This window comes from Chiloscyllium plagiosum, chromosome 20 (genome assembly GCF_004010195.1).
Source record: "Chiloscyllium plagiosum isolate BGI_BamShark_2017 chromosome 20, ASM401019v2, whole genome shotgun sequence".
NCBI lineage: Eukaryota > Metazoa > Chordata > Chondrichthyes > Orectolobiformes > Hemiscylliidae > Chiloscyllium > Chiloscyllium plagiosum.
In genome coordinates, this window is record NC_057729.1 from 15,285,627 (window position 1) to 15,313,189 (window position 27,563).

General features: G+C 39.1%; 1 protein-coding gene across 3 annotated transcripts in view; it reads right to left on the reverse strand.

Annotated features, from left to right (window-relative positions):
• The window catches only part of LOC122560041 (docking protein 5-like), a 424,638-nt gene that overhangs the window by 77,674 nt on the left and 319,401 nt on the right, over window positions 1–27,563 (reverse strand). For 2 of the 3 annotated variants that reach the window (XM_043710214.1, XM_043710213.1), the window contains one exon: window positions 7,132–7,267. In XM_043710214.1, the coding sequence (XP_043566149.1) occupies window positions 7,132–7,267 (136 nt within the window). Of the gene's footprint in view, window positions 1–7,075; window positions 7,268–27,563 lie in introns of all 3 variants that reach the window. The other variant, XM_043710215.1, reaches the window with a different exon arrangement.

A 27,563-nucleotide genomic window follows, 5' to 3' on the forward strand; every position in this document is an offset into this window, starting at 1 on the left:
TTAGCAAATGAGACTGGGGAAATAATAATGTGGATACAGGAAATAACAGAGGAGTCGAATCAATACTTTGCATTAGTCTTCATATTAGAAGACACTAATAGCATTCCAAAATTACTAAGTAATAAAGGGGTAAAAGGAGAAGAAGAAATAATGACAGTAAATATCACGAGAGAAAAGGCACTGAGAAACTGTTGGGGCTAAAGACTGATGTGTCCCTTGGACTTAAAGAGATGCATCCGAGGATATCAAAGGAATTAGCAACAGTGATACTGGATACACTGGTAGTGATCTTTCATGATTCTTGAAAAGTGCCAGGAGATTGGAAAACAGCCAATGTTAAAGCTAAAGACACCAAAGTCTTACCAGACCATGGACTGCTCCCTCATTAGAGAGAGGCAACTGTTGATGGTTTAGCTGAGGGTCACCACATGTCAGGCAATGAGGGAGTTTGAGAAGGAGATGCTAGGGTGGAAATTGAAACCATGCTGTTGATGTCACTCTGCAATGCAAAATAACTATCTCAACCAATACCCAATGCAACACCTTTAGTGAAAAAGGGAAGGAGACAAAAGAAACAGGTAACCATAGACCATTTAGTTTAACATCTAGCATTGAGAAAATGTTGGAGTCCATCACAAAGATTGTAATAGCAGTGAAATTAGAAATACATAATATGATCAAGTAGTCAGCATGGCTTCATGAAGGGGAAATTATGACTAACAAATTCATTAGAATTCTTTAATGAGGTAATACACATGATAGATAAAGAGGAACCAATGGATGAAATATATTTGGATTTTCAGAAGATGTTTTATAAGGTACCACACATTAGGCTACTTGATAAAAGCCCATGGTGTTAGAAGTAATATATTACCATGGATAGAGGATTGACTAACTAATAGAAGATAGACAGTTGGGATAAGGGTGGCCTTTTCAGGATTGGTACTTCTAACTAGTGGATTGTCACAGAGATCAGTGCTGGGGCCATAATTATTTAGAATACTTATGACTCAAATGTGAATGAGAAATGTGAATGTGTTGCTGACAAATTTGTGGGTGACACAAAAATAGACAGGAAGACAAGTGGTGAGGATGACACAACTAATCTGCAGAGAAAAAGACAGATTAAGCAAAAACTTAGCCATGGGAAAGTGTTGGGTTACACACTTTGGTAGGAAGATTGGAAGAGCTAAATACTATTTAATGGAGAAAAACTACAGAACAGAGGGGCTTGGAAGTCCTCATCCATGAATCACAAAACAAAAGTGTCCAAGTTCAGTGGATTTTGGGAAGGCAAATGGAACGTTGGACTTATTTCAAACATAACAGAGCAAAATTAGGGAGGGTATGTTAAAACTGTATCAGACACAAGTCAAATCACAGTGGAAATGCTATGAACAGTTTTGCGCCCCTACTTAAGGAAATGTACATTGGAATTTGATACCACACATGTCTTGCGGAGAGGTTTAGTAGATTGGATCTGTACTCATTGGAATACAGAAGAATAAGAGGAGACCTTGTTGCAACATACAGATTCTTAGGGACCTGACTGGGTAAATTCAGAAGAGTTGTTTCCTCTTGTGGGAAGATTCCAGGACTAGAGGTCATACTGTCGGAATATTGATTGCACACTTAAGGCTGAGATGTGGAGCAATATATTTTCTGAGATGGTATTGAATCTGTAGAGTTTTTTTTAAACCACAGAGAGCTGTCAAAATTGGGTGGCTAAGCATATTCAAACTGAGATACTTAGATGTTTCAATCAGTAAATAAAACAATGGTTAAATCATGGGGAAAAGACAGAAAAATGGAATTTAGCATTATCAAATTAGCCATGATCTAATTGAATGGCAGAATAGACACAATGGCCAATAGTCGATATCTGCTCCTATATCTGACGCTTTTGTGATACTGGGATATGTTGTTGATTGAATGAAGCATAATGATCTTCTGATATTTACAGGTCAAATTTGAATTGTATGGTTAGCCTATTTTCTAACCAACTTAACCTGCAGGCTCTGAATTAGATCCAATTAACATATTTTAATGTTTTCCTAAACTACACTCTGTCTTGGGAAGAAAGATATTGCATTTGATTTATAGACAACTATCCAATTAACTTAATTTGTACATGCAAGTTCAACTAATTAGCATACTTCATTAATATGCTGCTGCTATTAAAATAATGATTATATACTGCAGAATGTGTAAAGTGCGTAATTGTCTTTTTGAGATATGGGGAAAATCTAATTAGCATATCCTGCAGAAACAAATCTCATCTAATGGCACAGCTTATTAATACATTTCTCACTGTTGGTATAACAAGTTTCACAACAGTGGCTGTTGTTGTTGAGCTGTTGGAACAAAGGTAGTAAAGTTAACGACAATGATGCTGAGAAAATCTTTGCTAACACCTGCTTCCTCCTCCTATTAACCCATGCATGCAAGCAACAAAAAATGTTAATCAGATCTAGTGTTAAATCTTTAATGGGTATATTCAAGGTTTGGGAAAGATTTATAGCTTGGGTGCTGGTTGTCGTGGTTGTGGGTATGTTCTTCCCAGCTCAGCGATCATACCCACAACTACAAAAATATATCTCTCATAAATCCACATACCTTGGTGCATTTAAAAAGAATTCAATGATACAGTGAATTCTTCAGTAAATCTAATTATTGGTTGTGCAATTTTCTTGTCCATATTTAATAAGCTGGTAAGACCATTTCTTTCTTTTTTCTAAAATGACCAGATACATGTGTAAATGAGACTGGAAGAGCTGACAAATTATCACTTTCATTTCCACTTTGTGGTAGCAGAAAAGCAAAAGTGAAAATTGAAAGTGTGATTCTGATAGACCATCTTAGAGAAGCACCTTCGCAGGTTTTAAATTATTGCCCCATAAAAATAAACTCCAGTAAAATCTTCATTCCTAATTTTAAAAAATGTTGGGAGTATCATGAACTTGATAAATTTAGAGTTTTTAGTGGATTTGCATAGATTTCAACATGATCTTTTAGATATGTGGGAGCCTGCAAATTCATCTGAAGTTAGGATCACTGAAAGGACAGGAACTCTCCTTGAAAGAGTTCTATCAACCCCTGTTCAATATTTTTTGTTTCCTTTTACACACCATTGATAACAGATTCAGAGGCTGTCTGGTGGGCAGGTCTTTGACACTGGATGACAGACAGAGAACAGAGAGGTGGTAGAGATGATTCCAACCTTGGGCGACTGTCTGTGTGGAGTTTGCACATTCTCCCCTTGTCTGCATGGTGAACTGGCCATGCTAAATTGTTCATATTGTTCAAGGATGTGCAGGTTATGTGCATTAATCAGGGGTAAACATAGAGTAATTGGGAATGGGTTTGAGTGGGATACTCTTCGGAGGGTTGGTGTAGACTTGTTGATCTGAAGAGCCGATTTCCACATTGTAGGGATTCTATGTCTTGTTGGGAGAAAGGGGGCATCAGAAGAGGGGAAGGATATTTGAATGGTCAGTTATGGAGATAGCAGGGAGCATATGAAACTCTAGCCATCCTCACTTCCCTTTGGTCACAGTTAACTTTAAAATAATTGTTAATTCTGAGGCAGAAAGCACTATTACAGTGTTTGATTAATAAATTTGCTCCATGGGCTCCACTTTCACTCTAACCAGAACCCAAAGGGAAAAGAACAGTTTTTAAAAAAAAAGTAACATTAGAATTTAACGTGCTGGATAGATTTGAACCTCTGTATTGACATACATAGGACAAGGCAGACTGGTATGTCTTGTTCACCCATTTGGCTGATATTTCCTTCTGGGAAGTGAGTTGATTAGATTCTATTTGCAGATTCTTTTTACATTTACACACCATTCAACCAATCCCACCCATTTTTGTGGGGTTAGAATCCCCAACAGAGTCCACACACAGAATAAAGCCATTCGGTCCAGCTAGTCTCGAATACTTCGGTCCTCTACTCGAGGGCCCTCCAAATTTTTACCATTTAATCCTATCAGCAAACTCTCCTATTCTTTTCTTTCTTATATGCATGTCTCACATCCATTAAAATGCAACTATTTCAGTTATTTCAACTGCTCCTTGTAGAAGTGAATCCTACATTTTCATCATGCTCCATATAAAGAAATTTTTCTTGAACTTCCTTTTTGACTTGTGACCATCTTATTTTCATTGGCCCATTTTGGTTTCCCTCCACAAGTTGAGACATGTGTGTATCTATCATGTAAATTTTCTAAAATTTTAAACTTGTCCATTGCATCCCTCCCAAGTTTCCTCTTTTCCAGAGAAAAGAGCTTCAGCCCTTTTATCTTTCTTCATAAGTATGTTGTTTCCATTCCATTTTTTTTGCCTGCTTTTTCCTGTCTCTCTACATCACTGAGTCAAAGAATCCTACAGCATGGAGTCAGGTCCTTTGGCCCAAACTGGTCCATGTCGACCTAACTGTCCATCCGTGCTAACTCCATTTCCCTGCATTTGGCCCATATCCTTCTATAACTTTCCTATCCATGTATTTGTCCAAATGTTTTTTAAATGTTGTTAATGTACCCACCTCAACCATGTCTGCTGGCAGCTCATTTCATATGCGTACCACTCTCTGTGTAAAAAGGTTGCCCTTCAGGTACCCTTTTATTCTTTTCACTTTAACCCTCAACTGATGCCCTCTAGTTCTTCATTCTCCAACCCTGGGAAAAAGACTGAGTGCATTCACCCTATCTATGTCTCTCATTATCTTACACACTTTTATAAGATCCCCACTCAGTCTCCTACTCTCTAAAGAAAAAAAATCTGAGCTTGTCCAACCTCTCCTTATAACTCAGACAGTTGAGTCCTGGCAATATCCTTGTAAATTTCTTCTGCACTCTTTTCAGTTTAATAACACTCTTCCTATTGCAAGGTGACCAAAACTGAACACAATACTCCGAGTGCAGCCTCACCAATGTCCTGTACAACTGCAACATAACTTCCAAATTCTGTCCTCAATGCCCTGACCGATGAAGGCCAGTGTGCCAAAAGCCTTCTTCACTGCCCTGTCTACCTGTGACTCCACTTTCAGAGGACCATGCATCTGAACTCCTAGGACCCTCTATTCCACTACACTCCTTAAGGGCCTACCATTCACCATGAAAACCCCTACCTTGATTTGACTTTCCAACATTCTTTTATAATATTAAGACCAAAACTGTATACAGATTCCCAAGTGTGGCTCAAACCTAGGTTTCAGTACAAGTTGCACATAATTTTCAGACTTTCAATTCTGCCTTTAGATACAAAGACTGGTTTGCTTATTTGTTTTTTAAAGGCCTTATTAACCTGTGCTGCTTTTTGAATCCATATTAGTTTGAGAAAAATGATTATTATTATTGGTATTCTCAGTACTGTGATATCTTAAATATGCAATGCACACACTTTCTTTTGATCCCAAGAGTTCAGTTCATAATCATAAAGTATAAATCAGGTGTAGTCAGGCTAGAATAAGAGAAGATGAGGAAATATAAAGAGGAGAGAAAGTGCCTTTGGCTCATTGAATTTATTCCCTTAGTATTTCAAATCTTCCATTCTGGCATCCAGCTGAACTTTAAATTTCCCTAATGACTTTGATTCCACTTCTTAATGGCCCTTCATTTGTTACTTTCTTTATATTTGACAAGATTCTGGTTAAGTGTTCAGACCAGTACTTGGGTACAAATGAAGCCTCTGATAAATCAAAATCAGTTCCATGTTGTATAATGCAAAGGTTCTACAAGAGTGTCATGTTGGAGACTGTATTTGGCTCCACTCAAAGACACTGTGACATAATAAGATTCAGTGGAGCTGAAAACAATCTCTACACAATATGCTGATGCTACATAGGCTAGGGTAGAGAATTGGGGAGCTCAGTTCTACACCTCAATCAGGTTAAACATGTCAATCCTAACCACTGATAGCATCTATTTAACTTGGATTTTTTTTCAAAATTATGCAATAAACTATATTTTGTTATTAAAGCAAGTGCAGTCAAAATGCTTTCCTGTTAAGGCTTATGAGGGGTTTATCCTCTACCACTATTAGCCAAACGGGTCCTTTGATAAAATAAAGAAAGGAGGATTTGTGGGAGGACTCTGTTAGTTACCACTGTTTGGTACCACAGTATATGACAGTCAGTGTTAAGTTTTCTTTCTGATACTGGAAGAAAAGGAAAATTCTTTTCAGTAATTCAGCAGGACAGCACAGAATAATTGCAAAACCATAGCCACAGTGACTAAAACAGCACATTAAATATCTCAATTATGAACAAGCAGGTGGAACAGAAAGCAAAATCAGACTTGCGCTTCAAGGGGTAATTTGCATAAATATAAGGGACAAAATAATTGCAGCACATGTTAGCTATATTTCTTCCATCAGCCTTCAAATATAAAGGCCAAATAACTCTTACTTTGAACTTTGTAATATGAAGAATGCCACGTACATAAAAAGAATTAAATATTTTACAACCATTTATGCCACATAATATTCATTTCAACATCCTCAGGGACATCTGTCAAGAAACAGCCTGAGGTATTACTTATATTTTTAGGTGTTGCATAAGCATATGGGAGGATTAGAGATGAGCTAATGTAATTTTGTTGATAAAATAGGCACAAAGCCAAGAATTTTCATCAAGTAATATAGAGAGAAGGCACAAAACCATCAAGTATAATTGTTACTACTGTTCATTTAAGGACTGGAGAGACAAAAATGAAGCGTTCACGGGATTTTATAGGAGTTGTTTCTGTACATCTTACATTTTAATGAAAATTTTATGCACAGATAATTAACACATTATCAGTTCACAGAATCACATTTGATTTCCAGAATGTTTCTGATATTTTATGAGTGAGGCATTCAAAGGCTGCCAAAATCTCCATAAAACTACCATAGTTTGCTTTAAAATATTATGTTTAATATTCAGGGATTAAGCGTATTGATAAAAAGCTAAATATGTTTTTTGTGCCATGAAATCTATCTTAAGTGATGAAATTTTAAATTTCTCCAGAGCTGCATTCAAACAGAGATGTACAGAATTTGTTGAAGAAATGAAGAAGAATGTAAAATGTCCTACCACCATTTCATAATGATAGCTGAACATCAGAGACCAGGCACTGTCAGAACACGTACCCGTGAATTTTTCTCCCTCTGTAGCATCTGCTCGTGTTGTTCTGCGATGGCCAGTGCCGCAGAATGCACTTTCTGGTAAATTGCTTCACCTTCTCTTGTTTGGAAGGTGAATAATCCTTCACCTGTGTCACACATTCTGTCAAGATATAAAAACAATTAGTATGTGGAAAAATATCAATGCTTTCTAACCTTGCAAGTGTCACAAATTTCCTTTTTTTTATTTTTATGAGCAGTTTTTGCCTCAGCTCTTGAAGTCTCTGGATACAGGGCAGAAGTACCACCAAATACATGTATTATAGTCCCTTGCAAGCTCTGATGCAGTGGTATGCAGGAATTGACCGAGATGGTTAGACTTCCAATGGGCAGTTTTGATTTGCCTGGGTTAGGTTTGGAATCTTGGGAGAGATCTAACTTACTTATCAAGATAATTACTAAAATGTTTGACAGGTTTTTTTTATAAACTCCTGGGTAACTATAGAACTGACTCATCTTGGCATTCCACATTCCAAAAGACCCACCTCTGATTCCCCAAATCTTCTTATTCTTCTGATTTCATGATCCTCTGATATATCTCACAACTATCTGCCTTCCTTGTGTCTCTGGCACTCCTGTAATGTTCTAATCTCCCCTCACCCTGGCACTCTGCCAACCTCCACCCTCCATCGTGCCCCAGTCCAGCATGCTCTCTAACATTCCCCAGACCCTGCAAATCTCATCCTGACCCTTCAGCACTCTCCTGACTTCTGATTCCCGACCCTCTGAATTGCAACACTCGTTTCCTCCAGTTCTACCATCCAGAAACTGCAAGCAGCTCCAAGTTCTGCTCAGACCATGAATTCTCTCTTGCATATTGATTCTTTATTTTTGATATGGCTCATCTGGTTCTTGCTTTCTTGCATTTCCTTGTAGACAGAGATGTTCATCATTGACATTACCACATGCTCTAATCCATGCTTTGCTTCTGAATTAAAACATTTCCACAAAATATCTCATGCACCATCTCAGTATGGGGAGATGGCTATGTAGAAAGAGAAAAAGTGAAGTCATAAGACCATAAGAAACAGAAACAGGAGTAGGTCATGTGGCCCCTCAACCCTGTTCAACCATTCCATTGTATCATGGCTGAGCCTATTAAGATCTAATATCAGGGAGCATGCACTCTGGAATACTGGGATAAGTGCTGAAAATGTGTTGCTGGAAAAGCGCAGCAGGTTAGGCAGCATCCAAGGAGCAGGAGAATCGAGGTTTCAGGCATGAGCCCTTCTTCAGGAATACTAGGATAAGTGCCTGGCTTTGCTACATCCGCATGGAATTTATTAATTCACCAAGTTAATTATGGGTTGACATCAAACTTTATACATAATGTACTGATGCAATCTTGCTATATAGCAAATGTAAAACATTTATAGAGGTCAAAAACAGAGCTGCTGAGCTTTTTCAGGAACTTCTGCTTTTGTTTCTAATTGACAGAATCTGCTGGTCTTTTGCTTTCGATTTGTAGAGGTCTCATCTCAATGATTTTGTTTGTTTTGGATTGGGGACAAAAATGGGAAAAGGAAACTGCAGTAAACCAAGGAATGTGGAAGGAGTGCTGCATAAAAAAAGAAACGTCTTTGGAACTAATTGTGCAGTGCTCAAGTAGTGAAAATCAAATGGCACAATAGGTGCATGTGCTCAGTGTCAGATTCGGCCAGAGCTGAACCACTGATGATTTCAATTAATTAGCACCAGTTGTGAAGACCAAGAGTCATCAGCACTGCGCAACTCTCCGACTGGCTTAGCAGCAGGTTCACAGAATGTTTGTCAGTAATAGAGACAAAAGGTCTCTAGACTGCAAGAGACAGTGTCTTTCCTTTTCTCTTTTTACTGTGATGTGATTACATATGGTAAAATGGCTAGGTATTCCCTCCCACCATTTGCTGTAATCTGTTGCTTCTAACCAGTGACTGAAAAACTGAACAATTAATGTGCCAACCCTAAACTCCATCTTCAGCGAATAACTGAAAGAACTTGGATACGAAGATCGGAAATCTTGAAACCTGAAAGGACTTGAGAGGCAAATCCCATGGACTAGTGCTAATGAACTGTGTTTTCCTTTCATCTTTTGTTTGTTTGTGTGTGTATGTGTGGGTTTCAGAAATTCAACTGGTACAACTATGTGTTGATGTTGGCTGTGGTTAGAATTGATTTACATGTTAAGTACAGAAATCTGGTGAGCATTCTCTGTTAACCAAAATCCGTCAGACAGGTAAATTCGGTTCTTTGAGCAAGTTAATTAACTCTTTCACTTTTGTGATGACCCTGAGAGTAGTGTGGCTTGAGTATTGACACACTTTCCCAAGTGAATTGTAGCACATTGATGTTTACAATATAAAGGAGGTGAAATTGAAATATAGGCAAAGCATTAGTGCAGATTATGTTTCATCTCTATTCTACTGGGTTCTGTATATTTGAATAGATTAAATTCAAATTACTGTATAATTGATTTGATGCATAGTAGTGAGCATTTAAGAGATCCTGTTATTAATCTTTCAGTAGGCAAATTAAACCACACTGTGGAGGTTCATTCCAAATGTTGTTCTTACAGGCATAATTACTTTCCCAGATGTAAATAGAATAGAAAATATAATTTCATAAAATTAGATTATTAATTCACCTTTATATGGGCCAGAAATGCAAATAATTGTCCCTCCACAGAATCCAATATAATGCACAGCATTCTGTCATGTTATTCTCTCCAAAGATTTCATACCATTAATTGTCTTGGCTTTAGAGCTTGGCATTTTATAGTATTAAACAAAAGACTGTAATAACTCTTAGAGTGAAGTCACATAGGAGGATATATGAACTGACCTATTCATATACTATATTAATTGAAAACACAACATTTTTCTTGGATTCTTGTTTCTATCCCATTAGACAACTGTGCAATGACGAACAGCTGCATTTATACAGGCTGATGCTGAATTGAATATTTTAGCAATGTCATGAGTAGAAATCGGCAGTTGTGGTATTATTAGAGTATGGAAAGGACAAAGCTCCTTATTGTATGCTTTCGAGCAGTTAAGACACATAAGAATGTAAAGATAGGAGCAGGAATAGGCCAGTTAGACCCTCAAATCTACTTCATCATTCAATAAGAACAAGGCTGTTCAGGTTATGGCCTTAACAATAGCTTCCTGTCTGCCCTGGCGTATGCTGGTCTAAAAGGCCATAGTGGCAGTAAACCTACATCTTGCTCGGCAATAGTGCAGATAAGTTTTACAACACAATGAGCTGTTGTGCAGTTTCCATTTAGCTACCTCATTTTACACATTGGCAGGGGTATGAAAATATATCTTCACACGCAACTTTAAGAATTTTGTTCATGCCAAGTCAGCGGCTGGAAGAGCTGAACAGCTAGGAACCCCACAGAAGAAACTCTCATTACAAGATTCAATCTGACAGAAATCCATAGTCAATGGTAAAAGCGTTTCAGACCTTGTAAGTGATGTTCTGCAGGAGGAGAGTTAGGAACTCCCTGGAGCTGGAGTATGAATCAAATCAAGGCAGTTCCAGAGTACGTTGTATACCAGTGCAAAGAGCAGTCCCGATTTGGGGCACAGTGAATAGAGAACTGACACACTGTATATAAAGTTAAGATGCCTGGTGGGCAAGAGTCAATTTTAAACAAAGAAAAGGTGCAGAATTACACGCTGGAAAAGCTAGGAGTGAAGAAAAGTACAGACAGCTCAAACTGAGTGTCAGTCCCATAGCGAGCAGGTGCCATCTCCATAGTAAGGGAATCAAAGATTTCCAAAGCGAAGTCACAGACGTGAAGACATCTCTCAGCCAGACTTAAAGCAATAAAGGAGCATTCTGTACTTGAAGACAATGGTTAAAAGAAAATAAAAACTAGAAGACTTTAAGGCCACAGAAAAAGGAACTCAGTCCATTATTAAAATGGCAATAAAGGCAAGAGGCATTTATTCAAACTGCAAGATAATGGGAACCATTCAGAAAGCAACAGAGTGGCAATAGGTTTCATTGGAGCATTGGAAGGTGGAGGGTGGGAATCAACTAGAAAAGTATGGTGATGAAAATGATAATATTATTAAAGATGCAGGCAGCAGGATTTAGTCAGTTAGGCTGTTAAGCAAATGGAAATCATTTATCTAGCCCAGAAATAGCAAAAATCATGTAGATTAGGAACTAAAAAGGTGAGAATACTTTATTTTAGCCACAAAAAATAAGAATCCTCCTTTTTGGCTTCAAAATCAAGGGGAAAATCATCAGTAGCAGCAGAGAACAGTAGTTCTAGTATCATTGCAAAATGAAAAGCCTTTTAAGCAAGGAAATGAAATAACTACATTCAAAAGACTGACTATCAGAAGTAATATTGTCAATAGGATTGAATTCCACAGAGAGACAAAATAGAACACAGAAATGTAAATCTTAGAGTCATAGTCATAGAAATGTATAGCACGGAAACAGACCCTTCGGCCTAACTCGTCAATGCCAACTAGATATCCTAACCTAATCTTGTCCCATTCCCCAGCACTTAGCCCACATCCCTCTAAACCCTTCCTATTCATATACCTATCCAGGCACCTTTTAAATGTTATAATTATACCAGCCTCCACCACTTCTTCTGGTAACTCATTCCATACGCGTACCACCTTCTGAGTGAAAAAGTTGCCCCTTGGGTCCCTTTTAAATATTTCCTCTCACCCAAAACTTATGCCCACTAGTTCTAGACTCCCTCAGAACAGGGAAAAAGAACGTATCTATTTACCCTATCCAAGACACACATGATTTTCTAAACTTCTATAAGGTCACCCCTCAGCCTTTGACACTCCAGAGAAAAGAGACCCAGCCTATGCAGCCTCTCCAGAGAGCTCAAATCCACCAACCCTAACAACGTCCTTGTCAATCGTTTCTGAACCCTTTCAAGTTTCACAACACTCTTCCAATAGAAGGGAGACTAGAATTGCATGTAATATTCCAAAAGTGGCCTATCCAAAGTCCCGTAGAGACAGAACATGACCTCCCAACTCCTATACTTAATGCTTGACTAATAAAGGAAAGCATACCAAATGCCTTCTTCACTATCTTATCTATCAGCAACTCCACTTTCAAGGAACTATGAATCTGCACTCCAAGGTCTCTTTGTTCAACAAACTCCCCAGGATCTTATCATTAAGCATGTTAGTCCTGCTCTGATTTGCCTTTACAAAATGCAGCATCTCACATTTATCTAAATTGAACTCCATCTGCCACTATTCAGCCCATTTGCTCACCTGATTAAGATCCCGTTGTACTCTGAGATAACCTTCTTAACTGTCCGTTATACCTCTAATTTTGGTGTCATCTGCAAACTTACTAACTAAACCTCTTATGTTCACATCCAAACCATTTAGAAAGATTAAGAAAAGTAGTGGACCCAATGCCAATCCTTGTGGCACATCATTGGTCACAGACCTCCACTACCACCCTCTGTCTTCTACCGCCAAGCCAGTTCTGTATCCAAATCTCTAGTTCTCCCTGTTTTCCATGAGAAGGGCTTATGCCCGAAACATCGATTCTCCTGTTCCCTGAATGCTGCCTAACCTGCTGCGCTTTTCCAGCAACACATTTTCAGCTCTTTCTATGAGATCTAACCCTGCTAACCAGTCTATCATGAAGAACATTGTCAAATTCCTTACTGAAGTCCATATAGATCATGTCCACTGCTCTGTCCTCATCAATCCTCTTTGTTCCTTCTTCAAAAAACTCAATCAAGTTCATGACACATGACTTTCCATGCACATGTTGACTATCCCTTGCCTTTCCAAAGGTAAGGAAATCCTATCACTCAGGATTCCCTCCAATAACTTGCCCACCACCGATGTCAGGCTCACAGGTCTACAGTTCCTAGCTTTTTGTTATCACTTTCTTAAATAGTGACACCATCCAACTTCCAATGCCAACTTCCAACCCCTCACTATCAATGATACAAATATCTCAGCAAGGGGCCCAGCAATCACTTCCCCAGCTTTCCAAAGAGTTCTAGGGTACACCTGATCAGGTCCTGGGGATTTATCCACATTTATGTGTTTCAAGACATCCAGCACCTCCCCCTCTGTAACATGGACACTTTTCAAGATGTCACCATCTAATTCCCCACATTCTATATATTCCATTTCCTTCTCCACAGTAAATACAGATGCAAACTACTCATTTCATATCTCCCTCATCTCCTGCGGTTTCACACAAAGGCTGCCTTGCTGATCTTTGAGGGGCCCTATTTTCTCCCTAGTTACTCTTTTGTCCTTAATATATTGATAAAATCCCTTTGGATTCTCCTTAACCCTATTTGCCAAAGCTATCTCATGTCCCCTTTTTGCCCTCCTAATTTCCCTCTTAAATATTCTCCTACTTCCTTTATACTCTTTTAAGGATTAACTCAATCTTTGTTGTCTATACCTGACATATGCTTCCTTCTATTTCTTAACCAAAATCTCAATTTCTCTCATCCTCAGCATTCCCTGTATCTAAATACGTACAACACAGATGGCCTCCTTCTTCAAGGACCGCAATTTCCCCCCCGACGTGGTCGACGGTGCCCTCCACCGCATCTCCTCCACTTATCTGCAGACCTCACTTTCTCCTCGAAGATTCCCTGTATCTACCAGCCTTGCTTTTCACCCTAACAGGAACTTACTCTCTCTGGACTCTCATTATCTCATTTTTGAAGGCTTCCCATTTTCTCGATGTCCCTTTACCTGCAAACATCCACACCCAGTCAACTTTTGAAAGTTCTTGCCTAATACCATCAAAATTGGCCTTTCTCCAATTTAGAACTTCAACTTTTAGATCTGATCTATCCTTTTCCAACACTATTTTAAATCTAATAGAATTATGGTCGCTGGCCCCAAAGTGCTCCTCCACTGACACCTCAGTCACCTGCCCTGCCTTGTTTCCCAAGAGTAAGTCAAGTTTTGCACCTTTTCTAGTAGGTACATCCACATACTGAATCAGAAAATTTTCTTGTACACACTTAACAAATTCCGCTCTAAACCCTTAACTCTATGGCAGTCCCAGTCTATATTTGGAAAATTAAAATCCCCAACCATAACCACCCGATTGCTCCTACAGATAACTGAGATCTCCTTACAAATTTGATTGTCAATTTGCTGCTGACTATTAGGGGGTCTATAATACAATCCCAATAAGGTGATCATCCCTTCCTTATTTCTCAGTTCCATCCAAATAACTCCCCTGGATGTATTCCCAGGAAAATCCTCCCTAAGTACAACCGTAATGCTATCCCTTATCAAAAATGATACCCCCCCTCCTTTTATGCCTCCCCTTGCAAACATTAAGCTGCCAGTTCTGCCCATCACTGAGGCATGTTTCTGTAATTGCTATGATATCTCAGTCCCATGCTCTTAACCGTGCCCTGAGTTCATCTGCCTTCCCTGTTAGGCCTCTTGCATTCAAGTAAATACAATTTAATTTGTCAGTCCTTCCTTGTTCTCAGCTTTGTTCCTGCCTGCCCTGACTGTTTGGCTCGCTCGTTTTCCCAACTGCACCAGTCTCAGATTGATCTCTTCCCTCAATATCTCCCTCAGTCCATCCCCCCTCTTTACTAGTTTAAATCTTCCTAAGCTACTCGAGCAAATCTCCTGCCTGTATATTGGTCCCCTTTCAATTTAGGTGCAATCCATCCGTCTTGTAAAGGTCACGTTTGCACCAGAAGAGATTCCAATGATCCAAAATTATGAACCCTTCTCCCCTGTACCAGATCCTTAGCCAAGCATTCATCTGCTCTATTCTCCTATTCCTACCCTCACTAGCTAGTAGCACTGGGAGTAATCCAAGTACTACTACCCTCGAGGACTTCCTTTTTAAAATTCCTGCTTAACTTTCAAAATTCTCCCTTCAGAATCTCATCCTTTTCCCTTCCTATGTCATTAGTTCCAATGTGTACAATTACCTCCTGCTGGTCCTTCTCCCCTTTGATAACATTCTGGACCCCCTCTGAGTTATCCTTATTCCTGGCTCCAGGGAGGCAATGCACCATTCTGATTTTTCACTGCCAGCTGCAGCAAGGTCTGTCTGTGCCTCTGACTAGAGATTCCCCGAATACAATCGATTGCTTGCAACCCAACGCATTCCTCATTACATTAGAGCCAGTCTTGATATCAGAAACTTTGCTGTTTGTGCTACATTCCCCTGAGAGTCCACCAACCCCTGCAGTTTCCAAAACAGCATACTTGTTTGAAATGGGGATAGCCACAGGAGACTCCTGCACTACCTGCATACCTCTCCTACCTTTCCTGGAGTTAAACCATCTACCTGACTGTGTCCCTTCCTATAACTGCCGTCCATCACACCTCCTAGTTCCTGTAAGTTCCTTATTGTCTCTAACTGCCACTCCAATCTATCCATATGATCTGATAGGATTTGCAATCAAAGACATTTCCTGCAGACATAATCATCAGTAACATGGAAACTCTCCTTAAACTCCCACATCCAACAGGAAGAGCACATCACTCTACTAAAGGCCATCTTTGCTCCTTCACAATCTATGCCCAGAAAATAGCACCTTCATATTGCTCTAAAAAAAGTGCTCCAGGCTAATTTTATACTTATGTCTTATATTTTTAAAATGTAATCAAGAAGCAGACCTAAATAAACCACTCTATTCATTATTGTAGATTGACAGCAAAGCTACACATGAAAACTATGCACTTATCTCTTCCTAAGCTGTGAGCTCTCCTACAGAGGTTCCTCCAAGGCCAGCTGTAAATTTTGCTGCTTGTTGTGTTTTCCGAGATGCACTCCGATGTCCAGAGATACTTGAACTCAAACAGCAAAGGCAGTAACCTTGCAGAGCCACTGCTGTGTCAGACAGCAGTATAGGTTGCTTTCTCTGACCATGTGGTCACTGCCTTTGCCTGTCTTCCTCCTTTATAAAGTGCCATTGTTTTGATCTTTTGTTCCCAAAGTTCCAAGTCAATGCAACAGTATATAAAACAGTAATTGCTGCTCCTGGAATTTGAGGATATCACCTCAAAAGCTAAAATTCCTCAGAAAAGAAGCAACTCTCACAGCCACAAATTTTTCCCATCCTCCATCTTGGAATACCCATTGTAAAACAAAGAACTGCAGATGCTGAAATTCTGAAAACACAGAAATTGCTGGAGACACTCAACAGTTCTGGTAGTATCCATGGAGAGAAAACAGAGTTTATGTTTCAAATCAAGTAACCCATCTTCGGAACTATGTATGCAAAATGCCATCATTCTATTAAACAGTAATTTTTAAAAAAACTATGAATTTCTGTGCTGCAAGATCCAAAATTCTCCTTTTCTAACTAAAGGTGCACTTCTGTAGATATTGCCATTGCATTGATTCTTATGTTGACGTAAAAACTCAAAAACAAATTTACTTTCTGCACAATCATTAATTTCCTACAGATAATTATATATTTTATTCTAAAACTTAGATCCATGCACCTTGGCTTAATTATCCCTTTCTCCTAATTCTTCACCTGAAGAGAAAAATTGTTTGACTCTCCATGGTTACAGAATGGGATACCAACAACTAAACATAAACAACTTTCATCAAAATATAGCATGTCACAGATCCAAAGTATGTGTTCTTTGTCTCTGATCAGTATATTTTGCATGAACTCCAGTGGTTCAAGAAGGCAGCTCTACCTCCACCTTATCAAGGGAAACTAAGGATGAGCAATAAATGCTGGCCAGCCAGCAATGCCCACATGCTGAAAATGTGTTGCTGGAAAAGCGCAGCAGGTCAGGCAGCATCCAAGGAGCAGGAGAATCGACGTTTCGGGCATGAGTCCTTCTTCAGTTTCCTAAAGAAGGGCTCATGCCCGAAACGTCGATTCTCCTGCTCCTTGGATGCTGCCTGACTTGCTGTGCTTTTCCAGCAACACATTTTCAGCTCTGATCTCCAGCATCTGCAGTCCTCACTTTCTCCTAGCAATGCCCACATCCCATGACTGAATAATTAAAATACCCTAGGAGTTCTTAACCCAATTAAATATTTTAGCAGCAAGCTTTAGTGATTTTAAAATGAAACCGAGTTATTTACTCTCACATACCTAAGCTAATGCAACATCATGCATTCTTAATTATTCATATATACATGCAAGTACACACATTCAAACACATAGACAAAAATTGTTTCCAAACATAGTGCAATTTTATAGGTTATAACTAATTCAAGATTGACTTCATGATCTCTGGTCTCCCATCTGACAGCTTTGTGGCTTCTTGAATGGGTTTGATGCTTTATGGTTAGAGAGTCTTGTACAGCAAACATTTGAAGAAGAATCACTGGACCCACAACATTAGCTCTATCTTTTCTGTCTGCCAAAGCTATCAGACATGTTGTGTTTCTCCAGCACACTCTGCTTTTACTTCAGATTTTCAGTATCTGCAGTTCTGAGTGTTTATTTGGCAGGTTAACAGCAGGTTGTGAGGTTACTTGTAAGTGAGTATCTAAGCGGCTTGCTCTCTGAATAATTTTTAAAGTGGAACAGGCTAAGTGTTTAACTTTCTGATAACTTGCAGCTTTGATGTTGCTACTGATTTATGGTCCTGATGAACTGATGGAATCTGCCTACAAGGAGTTCACAGCTGAACTTTCCAACAGAGAAAAATGCGCAGTAGTCTCACAGTGTGGCTTTTAACAAGTCCAATTTCATTTCCAAGTAAGGTTGTGATGATACTATGGCTTTAAGAGGTGCAATTTGTCTTTTTTTTTGTCATGAAGTAAAGTTGAGACAGGTACTGAACAGTCTGCTGAAAGCCAATAGGGTAAACAGCTTGTGAGGGCCAAAGGGTGGAACAACAGAAGAAGCCTGAATGGGTGGGCACCAAATCTCCAACAGAACTAAGAGATTTAGTTTTAGATTTCTGTAGTCACTTGGGTCTTGAAGCTAGATGTGAAAACTCATTTCTCTCTCTATTACAGTAAAAACTGATGTTCTCTGCCTGCTGCTGGAATTGCATGTGAGACAATCTATTTTACTGAATCTGCCTTTGCCAAGAGTGTGTTTATGGGATGTTACTATATTGGAACAGTTAACTAATTGCAGTTAATACATATATATATTATTTTGTTAAGCATTTTGATAGTGTTAGTTAAGTCAATTCGTTTCTTTTAATTTTCTTTTGTCTGAATTTTAACTGCAGTGTGAAAATAAAGTGTGTTTTGCTCAATGAGGAGTAATTTGACCAATCAAATTGAATCTGGAATGCAACACCTCACACTTTGCTTTAAATAAGAAAAAGTTAGGATCTAGACTATAATCTTAATATATTTTGAGCGGACTTGGTCTGATCCATAACAAGGTGTTGCTTTCATGTTAATTCCACATACTATGTTGTAAATTAACACCTTTGAGGACCATGCACTCTATATTAGATGTGGAACACCATTACATTACAACAAGAAGGTTACACATGGAAATGAATTTCAAATTTCCCTTTTGTCCAAAATGAGATTAAGAAAAACGCAGTGTGGAAACTCTACAGCTTTTTTATCTTAATGGTTCATCTTGACATGGCTATGAGGTAACTTCACCGAAGTCCATATTTAATTAGGCATTCACTGGAGAATCAACAATCTCTATAGTCCAAAGAGCATAAGTAAAACTATGTGATTTGTACCAAACAGCTTAACAGTTTGATTGCGTCTAATTTATAAAAATAGTTTGCAAATTTAGAATACAACTGCCTGACATACAGAGTCACATTTCTTAAAATGTCTCATGATATTTCCCTTTTTGCTTCCCTTTCAAGCAATGTTACATTTTGAGTATGAAGTGTTAAATGATTCATCAAGTTTTCAGACTATTAGTCTAAAATGTCCATTAACAGACTCATGACAATGTTTAAATTAACCAAAGTAGCTCCAGGTAGATTTTATGTCAAAATTTTATGTCAGTGGTAGTAAACCCTATCAACATCAATGTTGATATCTATGTTTCACTGGTTCCTTTACCTTTTGAATTCTTGTCTATTGGGAGTAGCCTGCCAGCACAAATTACTTACTTTCCTCCCCATCGGGCTATTGGTAAAATGTAGTTATTAAAAATAAATGACTGAATCCTTACAGGAATTCAATAAAAGATTCAAATTTGCAAGAGAATCGAATTTCCCATCAGATAACTTGCAGAATTTTACTAAAATCTTGCTTATGCTATTTGAAACACTAAATGTTCTAAAACTACTCTTGTAATAAACATGCTTATTTACAGAATGTCAAAAATATCCCTGTCAAAGAATACAAGGAAAAGAAAGAGAATTTGATTACTATGATATGCTTACGCCATTCAAGGACTATCTTATACTCGCTGAATAATAATGAAGTACCAATGCATAACAATGTACAGTGAGATGTTACAGGTTGTTTGGATTCACTGTACAAGTCAAAATTAAATCATGAACTGCTTGAATTACAAAACAAGTGATAAATATGAAAGCAAGCTTTACAATAACATCCTTTCTAGTTTCTAGTTCCTTCCCTCCTCTTCACCAATGGCTTCATTGGTACCATTCTCTGTATTTCAATACAGCAGCAATTGTCACAGAGAGTATTTTCAAGCCATTCTAGCAGTACGTATAGCAGACATTATCACAGTCCACTCCAAATGGCTGAGTTTAAAACAACAGTTCACTGTAGCAGTGAGTGCTCAGTCATCAGTCATAAAATGAAAAGGAACATTTGATTCCCCATTCTTTACTTGAGGAAATTAAGGTCTAGCACACCATTCCAAACACTGAGCCAGCTGTGACGAGATAACTAAATGCTGGGCAAGGACTAAGCATAGGACCTCTGGATGGCCCAGTAATTAACCACAGGCATCTCTCCCTCAGAGTCATCAGGAGAATCTAAACTGATATGTTTTAAAAGTATATCCATAATAGTTCACCCTAGAAAGCTGAGTATCTTTTATTTAACAATTTGCAAACTTCAGTGAGATTCGATTGAGCCTTCAAAATAATGAAGGAACAAAATTTTGCGATTTGAGGAGGGACAGTGGATGTGTCAGAGGTACAATTAGATAGCACAGATCATGTTAATTTTGACAAGGCTAGATATTGGGTTTTACTTTTCAAAGTGCATCATAGCCTTTGAACAGGTTGTCAGTTATTACAATGATAAAGAGCTCATGCTCGAAACATCGACTCATCTGCTCCACGGATGCTGCCTGACCGGCTGTGCTTTTCACTGATGATGGGGATATTTGTAATGCCTCGTCCTCCAGTGAGTTATTTAATTATCCACCACCATCCATGACTCAAAGTGGCAGGACTGTAGAGCTTAGATCCTAATTGTTGGTTGTGGGATTGCTCAGCTCTGTCTATCACTTGCTACTTCTGCTGTTTGGCATGCAAGTAGTCCTGTTTGATAGCTTCACCAGGTTGACACATCATCTTCAGGTATTCCTGGTGCAGCCCCTGGCATGCCCTCCTGCACTCTCCATTGAACCAGGGTTGATCACCTGGCTTGATGGTAATGGTTGAGTGGGGGATATACTGGGATATGAGGTTACAGATTGTGCTGAAGTATAATTCTGCTGTTGTTGATGGCCCCCAAAGCATTGTGGTGGCCCAGTTGAGAGCTGCTAGATTTGTTCGAAGTCTATCCCACTTAGCACAGTGATAAGTGCCACACAGCATGATGGAGGATATTCTCAATGTAAAGGCAGGACATTGCCTCCACAAGGACAGTGAGGTGGTCAGTCTTATTGATATTTTCATGGGCAGATGCATCTGCAACCAGTAGATTGGTGAGGATGAGTTCAAGTGTGTTTTTCCCTCTTCTTGGTGCCCTCACCACCTCCCGCAGAACCAGTCTGGTGGCGATGTCCTTTAGGACCCAACCAGCTCAAACAGTAGTACTGCTGCCAAGCAATGTTTGGTGGTGGATATTGAAATCCCCCAGGCAGAGTGCACTTTGTGCCCTTGCCATCCTCAGTGCTTCCTCCAAATATTGTCAAATATGGAAGAGTACTGATTCATCACCTGAAGCAGGGGGTTTCCCTGCCAAACTTTAACTTGAAGCCACTTCAAGAGGTCCGTAGTCAATGTTGAGGACTCCCAGAGCAACTCCTTCCTGTCTGCCACCACCTCTACTGGATCTGTTCTGCCAGTGGGACAGGATATATCCAAGGATGGAGTTGGTGGTGTCTGGGACATTGTAAGGTATGATTCCACGATCATGACTCGTCTGTCTTGTGGCTGATAATAAAGTAGGAACTTTAACAATAGCTACTAAAAATAAATTAGGATTTTCCCCAGTTTCCTAGAGTGTTTAACATTGTGATTGCATTTTTAAACTTCTCTGTAAATTGCTTATTGTTCAGTGAGCAATTATAGAGTCACAGACAAAGTGGGAAAGGGGGTGAATTTAAATTACAGCAGTTTTTCCCATTCTTAAGCCTGAGACAGTGAGTTATAATTTGATTTATGACTTTCCATTTTTTTATTTCTGGCTGAAGGTGTTTGACCCTCTGGCTTGACTCAAATTCAGCTTTGGTGCAAATAAACGAATTCTATCTCAATTTTTATGAAACATATTTGAAGGGAAGAGAGAAAAAACAAAATTTGTAAGTTGTACAATTAGTCTCTCATTCATTCCAAAGGATTCAAAAAGAATCAAAGTCACATCGGGAACATGGGAATGGCTATCCATTGCTGAATTTTGTTTTGGGGGATTGGTGATATTACTATATTGCCCTCTTTGGAAATTAAGGTCATTAGCTGATAGTGACTGGTTTGTCAGTGGGGGTTCTCCCACAGCCACATCATGGATTATTAGTGGGGTACATGTTGATGGATCTCTTTGGGTTTCAGTAAAATTCCTGAGCAGGGTGGCTGCAAACTCTTCAACTTTAGTTTCTGTTTTAGCTCATATGGATCAACAAATCTTGGCCGTGCGCTCTCACTTCTGTTGCAGCCAAAAGCAGAATTGGAGTGAATTTATAATTATGATTGCTGCTTCTTTCTTAAGCCCCAGACAGAAAGATATTTTTTGATTTTCTCCTTTCTGTTTTACTCTGGTCCACTGCTGAGGCAGGCTGAAGGATCTTCCTAAACCCTTGGTTTTCAAGCTCCAATTGTTATATTAAACCCACAGCAAAATTCCTTAAGGTTATATCCAGGATAGGGTTATTCACAAAATATTTAAAATACAGGAGATTTGCTTCACTACCACATTCACATACACAGAAGGTAATTAAGAAAGACAGGGAAGGAGAGCAGACAGGTTATAAATTACACATTTCAGTTAATTCAGAGGTATTAAAATATATATTTCATGTGAAAAACAACTTTCTGGAGATCAGCATCCAATAATGGTTTTACTCGGTGACCGCACAGTGTACATTCTGACAAGCAGAGGGTCAGCTTCCTTCTGGCCAGCAACTTGCAGACAATGATGGAGGGACTGAGGCAGGCTGCTCAATCCACCTGGAATCCTATTCTCCCACTGGAGGTCAAACAGCAACTGACTCAGAATGCCAGAATTGTGCGTTTAAGCAGTTCAACAAGGTCAAATTTCAGTCATGTGACAAAGACAGGCATTTCTCATGCTGATAGCCTACCTCAGTGGACTAACTGGAAGGTCATTAACCTGTGTGGCTTTGCCACTCCCCCCTCCCCACTCCCCCCAAACTCGAGTTTCCATTGCATATTGACTAAATAATTGTAAGTACATTAGCGCTCTTTTTTAGCATAATGCATCTTCAACTTATCTTTCATCTAGAGCTGGCTGGAAGCAGACAGCTCATCTCTAAACTAACTATCAGTTTAACTAAAATATCTGTACATTGCAGAGGATTCAGAACTTCTGTAAATATTGTCAGAAGAACATTTTATGAGTCGCACAAGCTTGTCCATTTTTGCAAGAAAAATGTGAACACAAAAATATAGAAAAGAATAAAGTTTTCTTCTTGATTCTCTTCATGCCTTCTGGTGATGATAATTGTTTAGAATTTGTCCTGTCTCAATTAGTTCCCTGTATTATGAACTCGTAATTCTAACTGCATATTTTCTTTGTGGGTATTTGCATTAAAGAAGAGTTAAACCTGGAATCAAATAATTTTCTGTATATTATAGTCTGATCAAAACTTGTTGAAGATGATACCTGGAGCTTGGTAATGCTCTCAGAGGGGATCCTTTACTCTGGGGAAGGACAGATCAATCCATCAGAGCCATTTAGCATCTTTCAGATCTGTCTTTTTTAATCTGAAATTGAGAGGAGTTAAAAAATTAGGACTGTCCCAAAAGAAAAGGGCTGGGGTTATAACCCATCCCAAAATAAAATAATAACTTAAGGGAGCAATTTTTAAGTGATGTATGCTGCTTCTTGAAAAACAAGGAATGGGAAGAACAATACTTGGAAGAGTGGACACTAATATTCTCAGCTGATTTAATTTTCAGGAAGACTTTAAACACTCCTGTCTAAAACTCAAGGGAGATTGACTGTTTGCCAGTTGTGTTAGGGTCAGGTGAGGAGTGGGAAAATGGCACCCTCCCTTAACCACCGGTCAGTTAATCACAGAAAATGTTTTTACAGAATTTATTTAAATATATACATTTAGATTTTCCTGTAACATTTAAAAGAGAGGGAAATAGTATTTATTATACTTAACACTCTATCCGTAGCAAACAATAAAAGTGATCCAACTCACTCTCACATGCATCTGCTAGATTCAAAAACACACACAAATAAATTATGAACAGACAGTGCAGGTTATTTTTTTTTTAAGCTCATCCAAAAGAAAGTTGACCATACATAGATTCTGTACATTGATGATTTGAGTGGCCTTAGGCTGGGTTTGGTGGTAAAACCAGAAACCATAAGATCTAACAGCAGAATTAGGCCATTCAGACCATCAAGACTGCTCTACCATTTGACCATGGCTGATATGTTTCTCAATCCAGTCCTCTTACCTTCTCCAGTAAGCCTTCAACCCTTTACTAATCAAGAACCTATCTATCTCTGTCTTAAATATACTCAATGCCATGATCTCTGTGGCAATGATTCACCACCCTCTGCCAGAACAGATTTGTCTTTATCTCTGTTCTAGAGGATCATCCCTTCACTCTGAGGCTGTGCCCTCAGGTCCTTGCGGAAACATCTTCTTCATGTGCACTCTATCCAGAGCTCTCAGTATTCCATATGTTTCATCCTTCTAAACTCCATTGAATACAGACTCAATGTCCTCAACTGCTCTTCATAGGACAGGCTCTTCATTCCTGGGATCGTTCTTATAAACCTCCTTTCCATCCCCAGTAATATTATTCTTATTTAGAGTACCTTTCAAATCATCATTTACAGTTTCCTTTTCAGGATTTGTGTTCCAAATAGTTGATTTTACAAACCAGTTTCTCAGTTTGGAAATTGATGTAAAGTAAGGACTCATTGAGAACTTGGACACTTATAAGTATCTGTCTGCTAACCTACATTGCTGGAAAATTATCCTGATGTTAATGTTTAAACTTTACCCCTGACAGCTGCAGCTGAAATTGGTAAGTACATAGTTTAAATCTGTCCTTGTACTTATTTCTAGCATCTCTTGTTGGTTGATTCTGAAATATAATCTCACAACATGATTTGTAATGCTTGCTGTTCCAGAAAGAGGTCAGGGGTATTGTAATAATTCAGAATTTATTTTTGGACATGAAGATCTTTGTAAATTCTCTTAGTAATTTATATTACACTCCAAAGGCAAGATTATGCATTGGATCAAGGCTGCTGAATATGACAGTTTTTATAAACCCAGCTCTTTATCTAACTTTTCTTGTTGAAAAAGCCCAACACATTGAGCTGTTTCATTTTTTAACTGAACTTAGTACTCAACCTTCAAAAATCATTGAAGAGGTTATTCATGAAATAATAGAGAACAAGCTTACTGAAGTTACTTTACTCATTTATACTGCAGTAATTTAATGCATTGTAATATTCTAAAGCTGAAATGCATGAATTTTCCTTTGTAAGAATATCTAGAAAAATAGCCATCAGAACCCAGAGCACGCAAAGAGAGAGATCCATAAAATTGAAGGTGACAGAAAAAAAAACAAAAAGGTTTTCAATTAGAATTCATTCCAAAAAATCATTGAAATCTCATTCTTTTCTTGGATGCTTTCATGCACATAATTGGAGAAATACTTCAACTTTATTATTTGCAGTGTCTAAGTGAAACTGTACTGATCAGAAGAAATTAAAGTACATAACAACACAAAAGGAAATGAGGTGATACAATTTTTTTTGTTCCAGTCTTCTTACAACCTATATTTTCAACTGGCCAAAGATACAACTGATTAAATACAGGAAAACTAGAATTTGTCAGGTTAGAACGAGTTTTATTGTTCTATTTTATTGGAAGAAAGTGTAAAACGTACAAGGCGGAATCTTATAGGAGCCTGAACAGTGTGGCCTATGTGGGAAATGTGGCAAAACCACGTGAAAAGCCCTGCGAGACCTATCTTGATATCAGGAAGAACTCATTGTATTTTTTAACCAAGTTCCAGCTGTTGAGGCAGGATTCTTGCTAGACAGCAGAGGGTTGTCTGTTATGGGGGGTTTATTGTATATTAATGGGGCGGCAATGGCCTTACAGTATTATCATTGGACTGTTAATCCAGATACACTAGTAGTGTTCTAGGGACCCAGTTCAAATCCTGCTATGGCAGATGGTGGAATATTGAATTCAGGAACTATCTAGGATTAAGAGCCTAACGATGACCATGAATCCATTGTCGATTTTCAGGAAAAAAAACCATGTGGCTCACTAACGGCCTTTAGGGAAAGAAACTGCCATCCTTACCTGGTCTAGCCTACATGGGACTCCAGACCCAAAGCAATGTGATTGACTCTTAACTGCCCTCTAGACAATTAGGGATGGGCAATAAATGCTGACCTAACCAGCGATGTGCCCAAACTGTGAATGAATTTTAAATAAGACCTTATTAGCTGCAGATCTTGCCTTATTAATGTGCACTTTTCAATTGAAACATTTGCTGCAAACAAACCAGATTTCTCGACATGAAAGTCAGAGCAGCTACCTAGCCACTTCAGTTCAGTTCATTACTGTGATGAGCCTCCATGTTGGTCACCATACAGCAATACTATACAACAATACAACAATAAAAATTCCATCCTCAATGATGGAAGAGCCCAGCACATCAGTGCAAAATATAAGGCTGAAACTTTTGCAGCAATCTTCAGCCAGGAGTGCCAAGTAGATCCATCTTGGCTTCCTCCAGTCGTCCCCAACATCATAGTTACCGTCTCCAGCACAATTTGATTCACTCCACATGCTACCAAAAATCAGTTTGAGGCACCCGATTAGATTAGATTACATTAGATTAGTTACAGTGTGGAAACAGGCCCTTCGGCCCAACAAGTCCACACCGCCCCGCCGAAGCGCAACCCACCCATACCCCTACATTTACCCCTTACCTAACACTATTTGGACTGTGGGAGGAATCCGGAGCACCCGGAGGAAACCCACGCAGACACGGGGCGAACGTGCAAACTCCACACAGTCAGTCGCCTGAGGCGGGAATTGAACCCGGGTCTCTAGCGCTGTGAGGCAGCAGTGCTAACCACTGTGCCACCGTGCTGCCCACAGATATTACAAAGGTTGTGGGGCCTGACAACATTCCAGCAATAGTACTGAAGGTATTGCTGCAGAACTTGCTGCTCCCCTAGCTAAACTGTTCCAGTACAGTTACAACACTGGCATCTCCCTGACAATGTGGAAATTTGCCTCGTAATGACCTATACATAAAAAGCAGGACAAATCCAACTAGCAAATTACCACCCCGTCAGTCTGTACTCATTCAGCAGTAAAGTGATGGAAACTGGCATCAATTTGCTATCAAACAGTACCTGCTCAGCAATAACCTGCCCAGTGACGTCCAGTTTGGGTTCCATAGAGCTACTTAGCTCCTGACCTGATTAAAGCCGTGGTTCAAACATGGCCAAAAGAGCTGAATTGTAGAGGTGAGGTGAGAGTAACAGCCCTTGACATAAAGGATGCATTTGACAAACTGTGTCATCATAGAGCCCGGCTAAAGGGGAATCAATTGCTGTCAGGGGGGCTTCTCAACTGGTTAGAGTCATAGGAAGATGGTCATGGTTAGAGGTTAGTCATCTCAGTTCCAGTACATCTGTGCAGGAGTTCCTCAGGGTAGTGTCCTAGGGCCAATGATCTTCAGCTGCTTCATCAATGAATGTCCCACCATCATGAGATCAGAAGTTGGAATGTTCAGCACCATCCATGCCTCCACAGACACTGAAGCAGTCCATGTTCAAATGCAACAACTCCTTGACAATATCCAGGCTTAGGTTGAGAAGAGTTGAGAGTATGGTGCTGGAAAAGCACAGCAGGTCAGGCAGCATCCAAGGAGCAGGAGCAT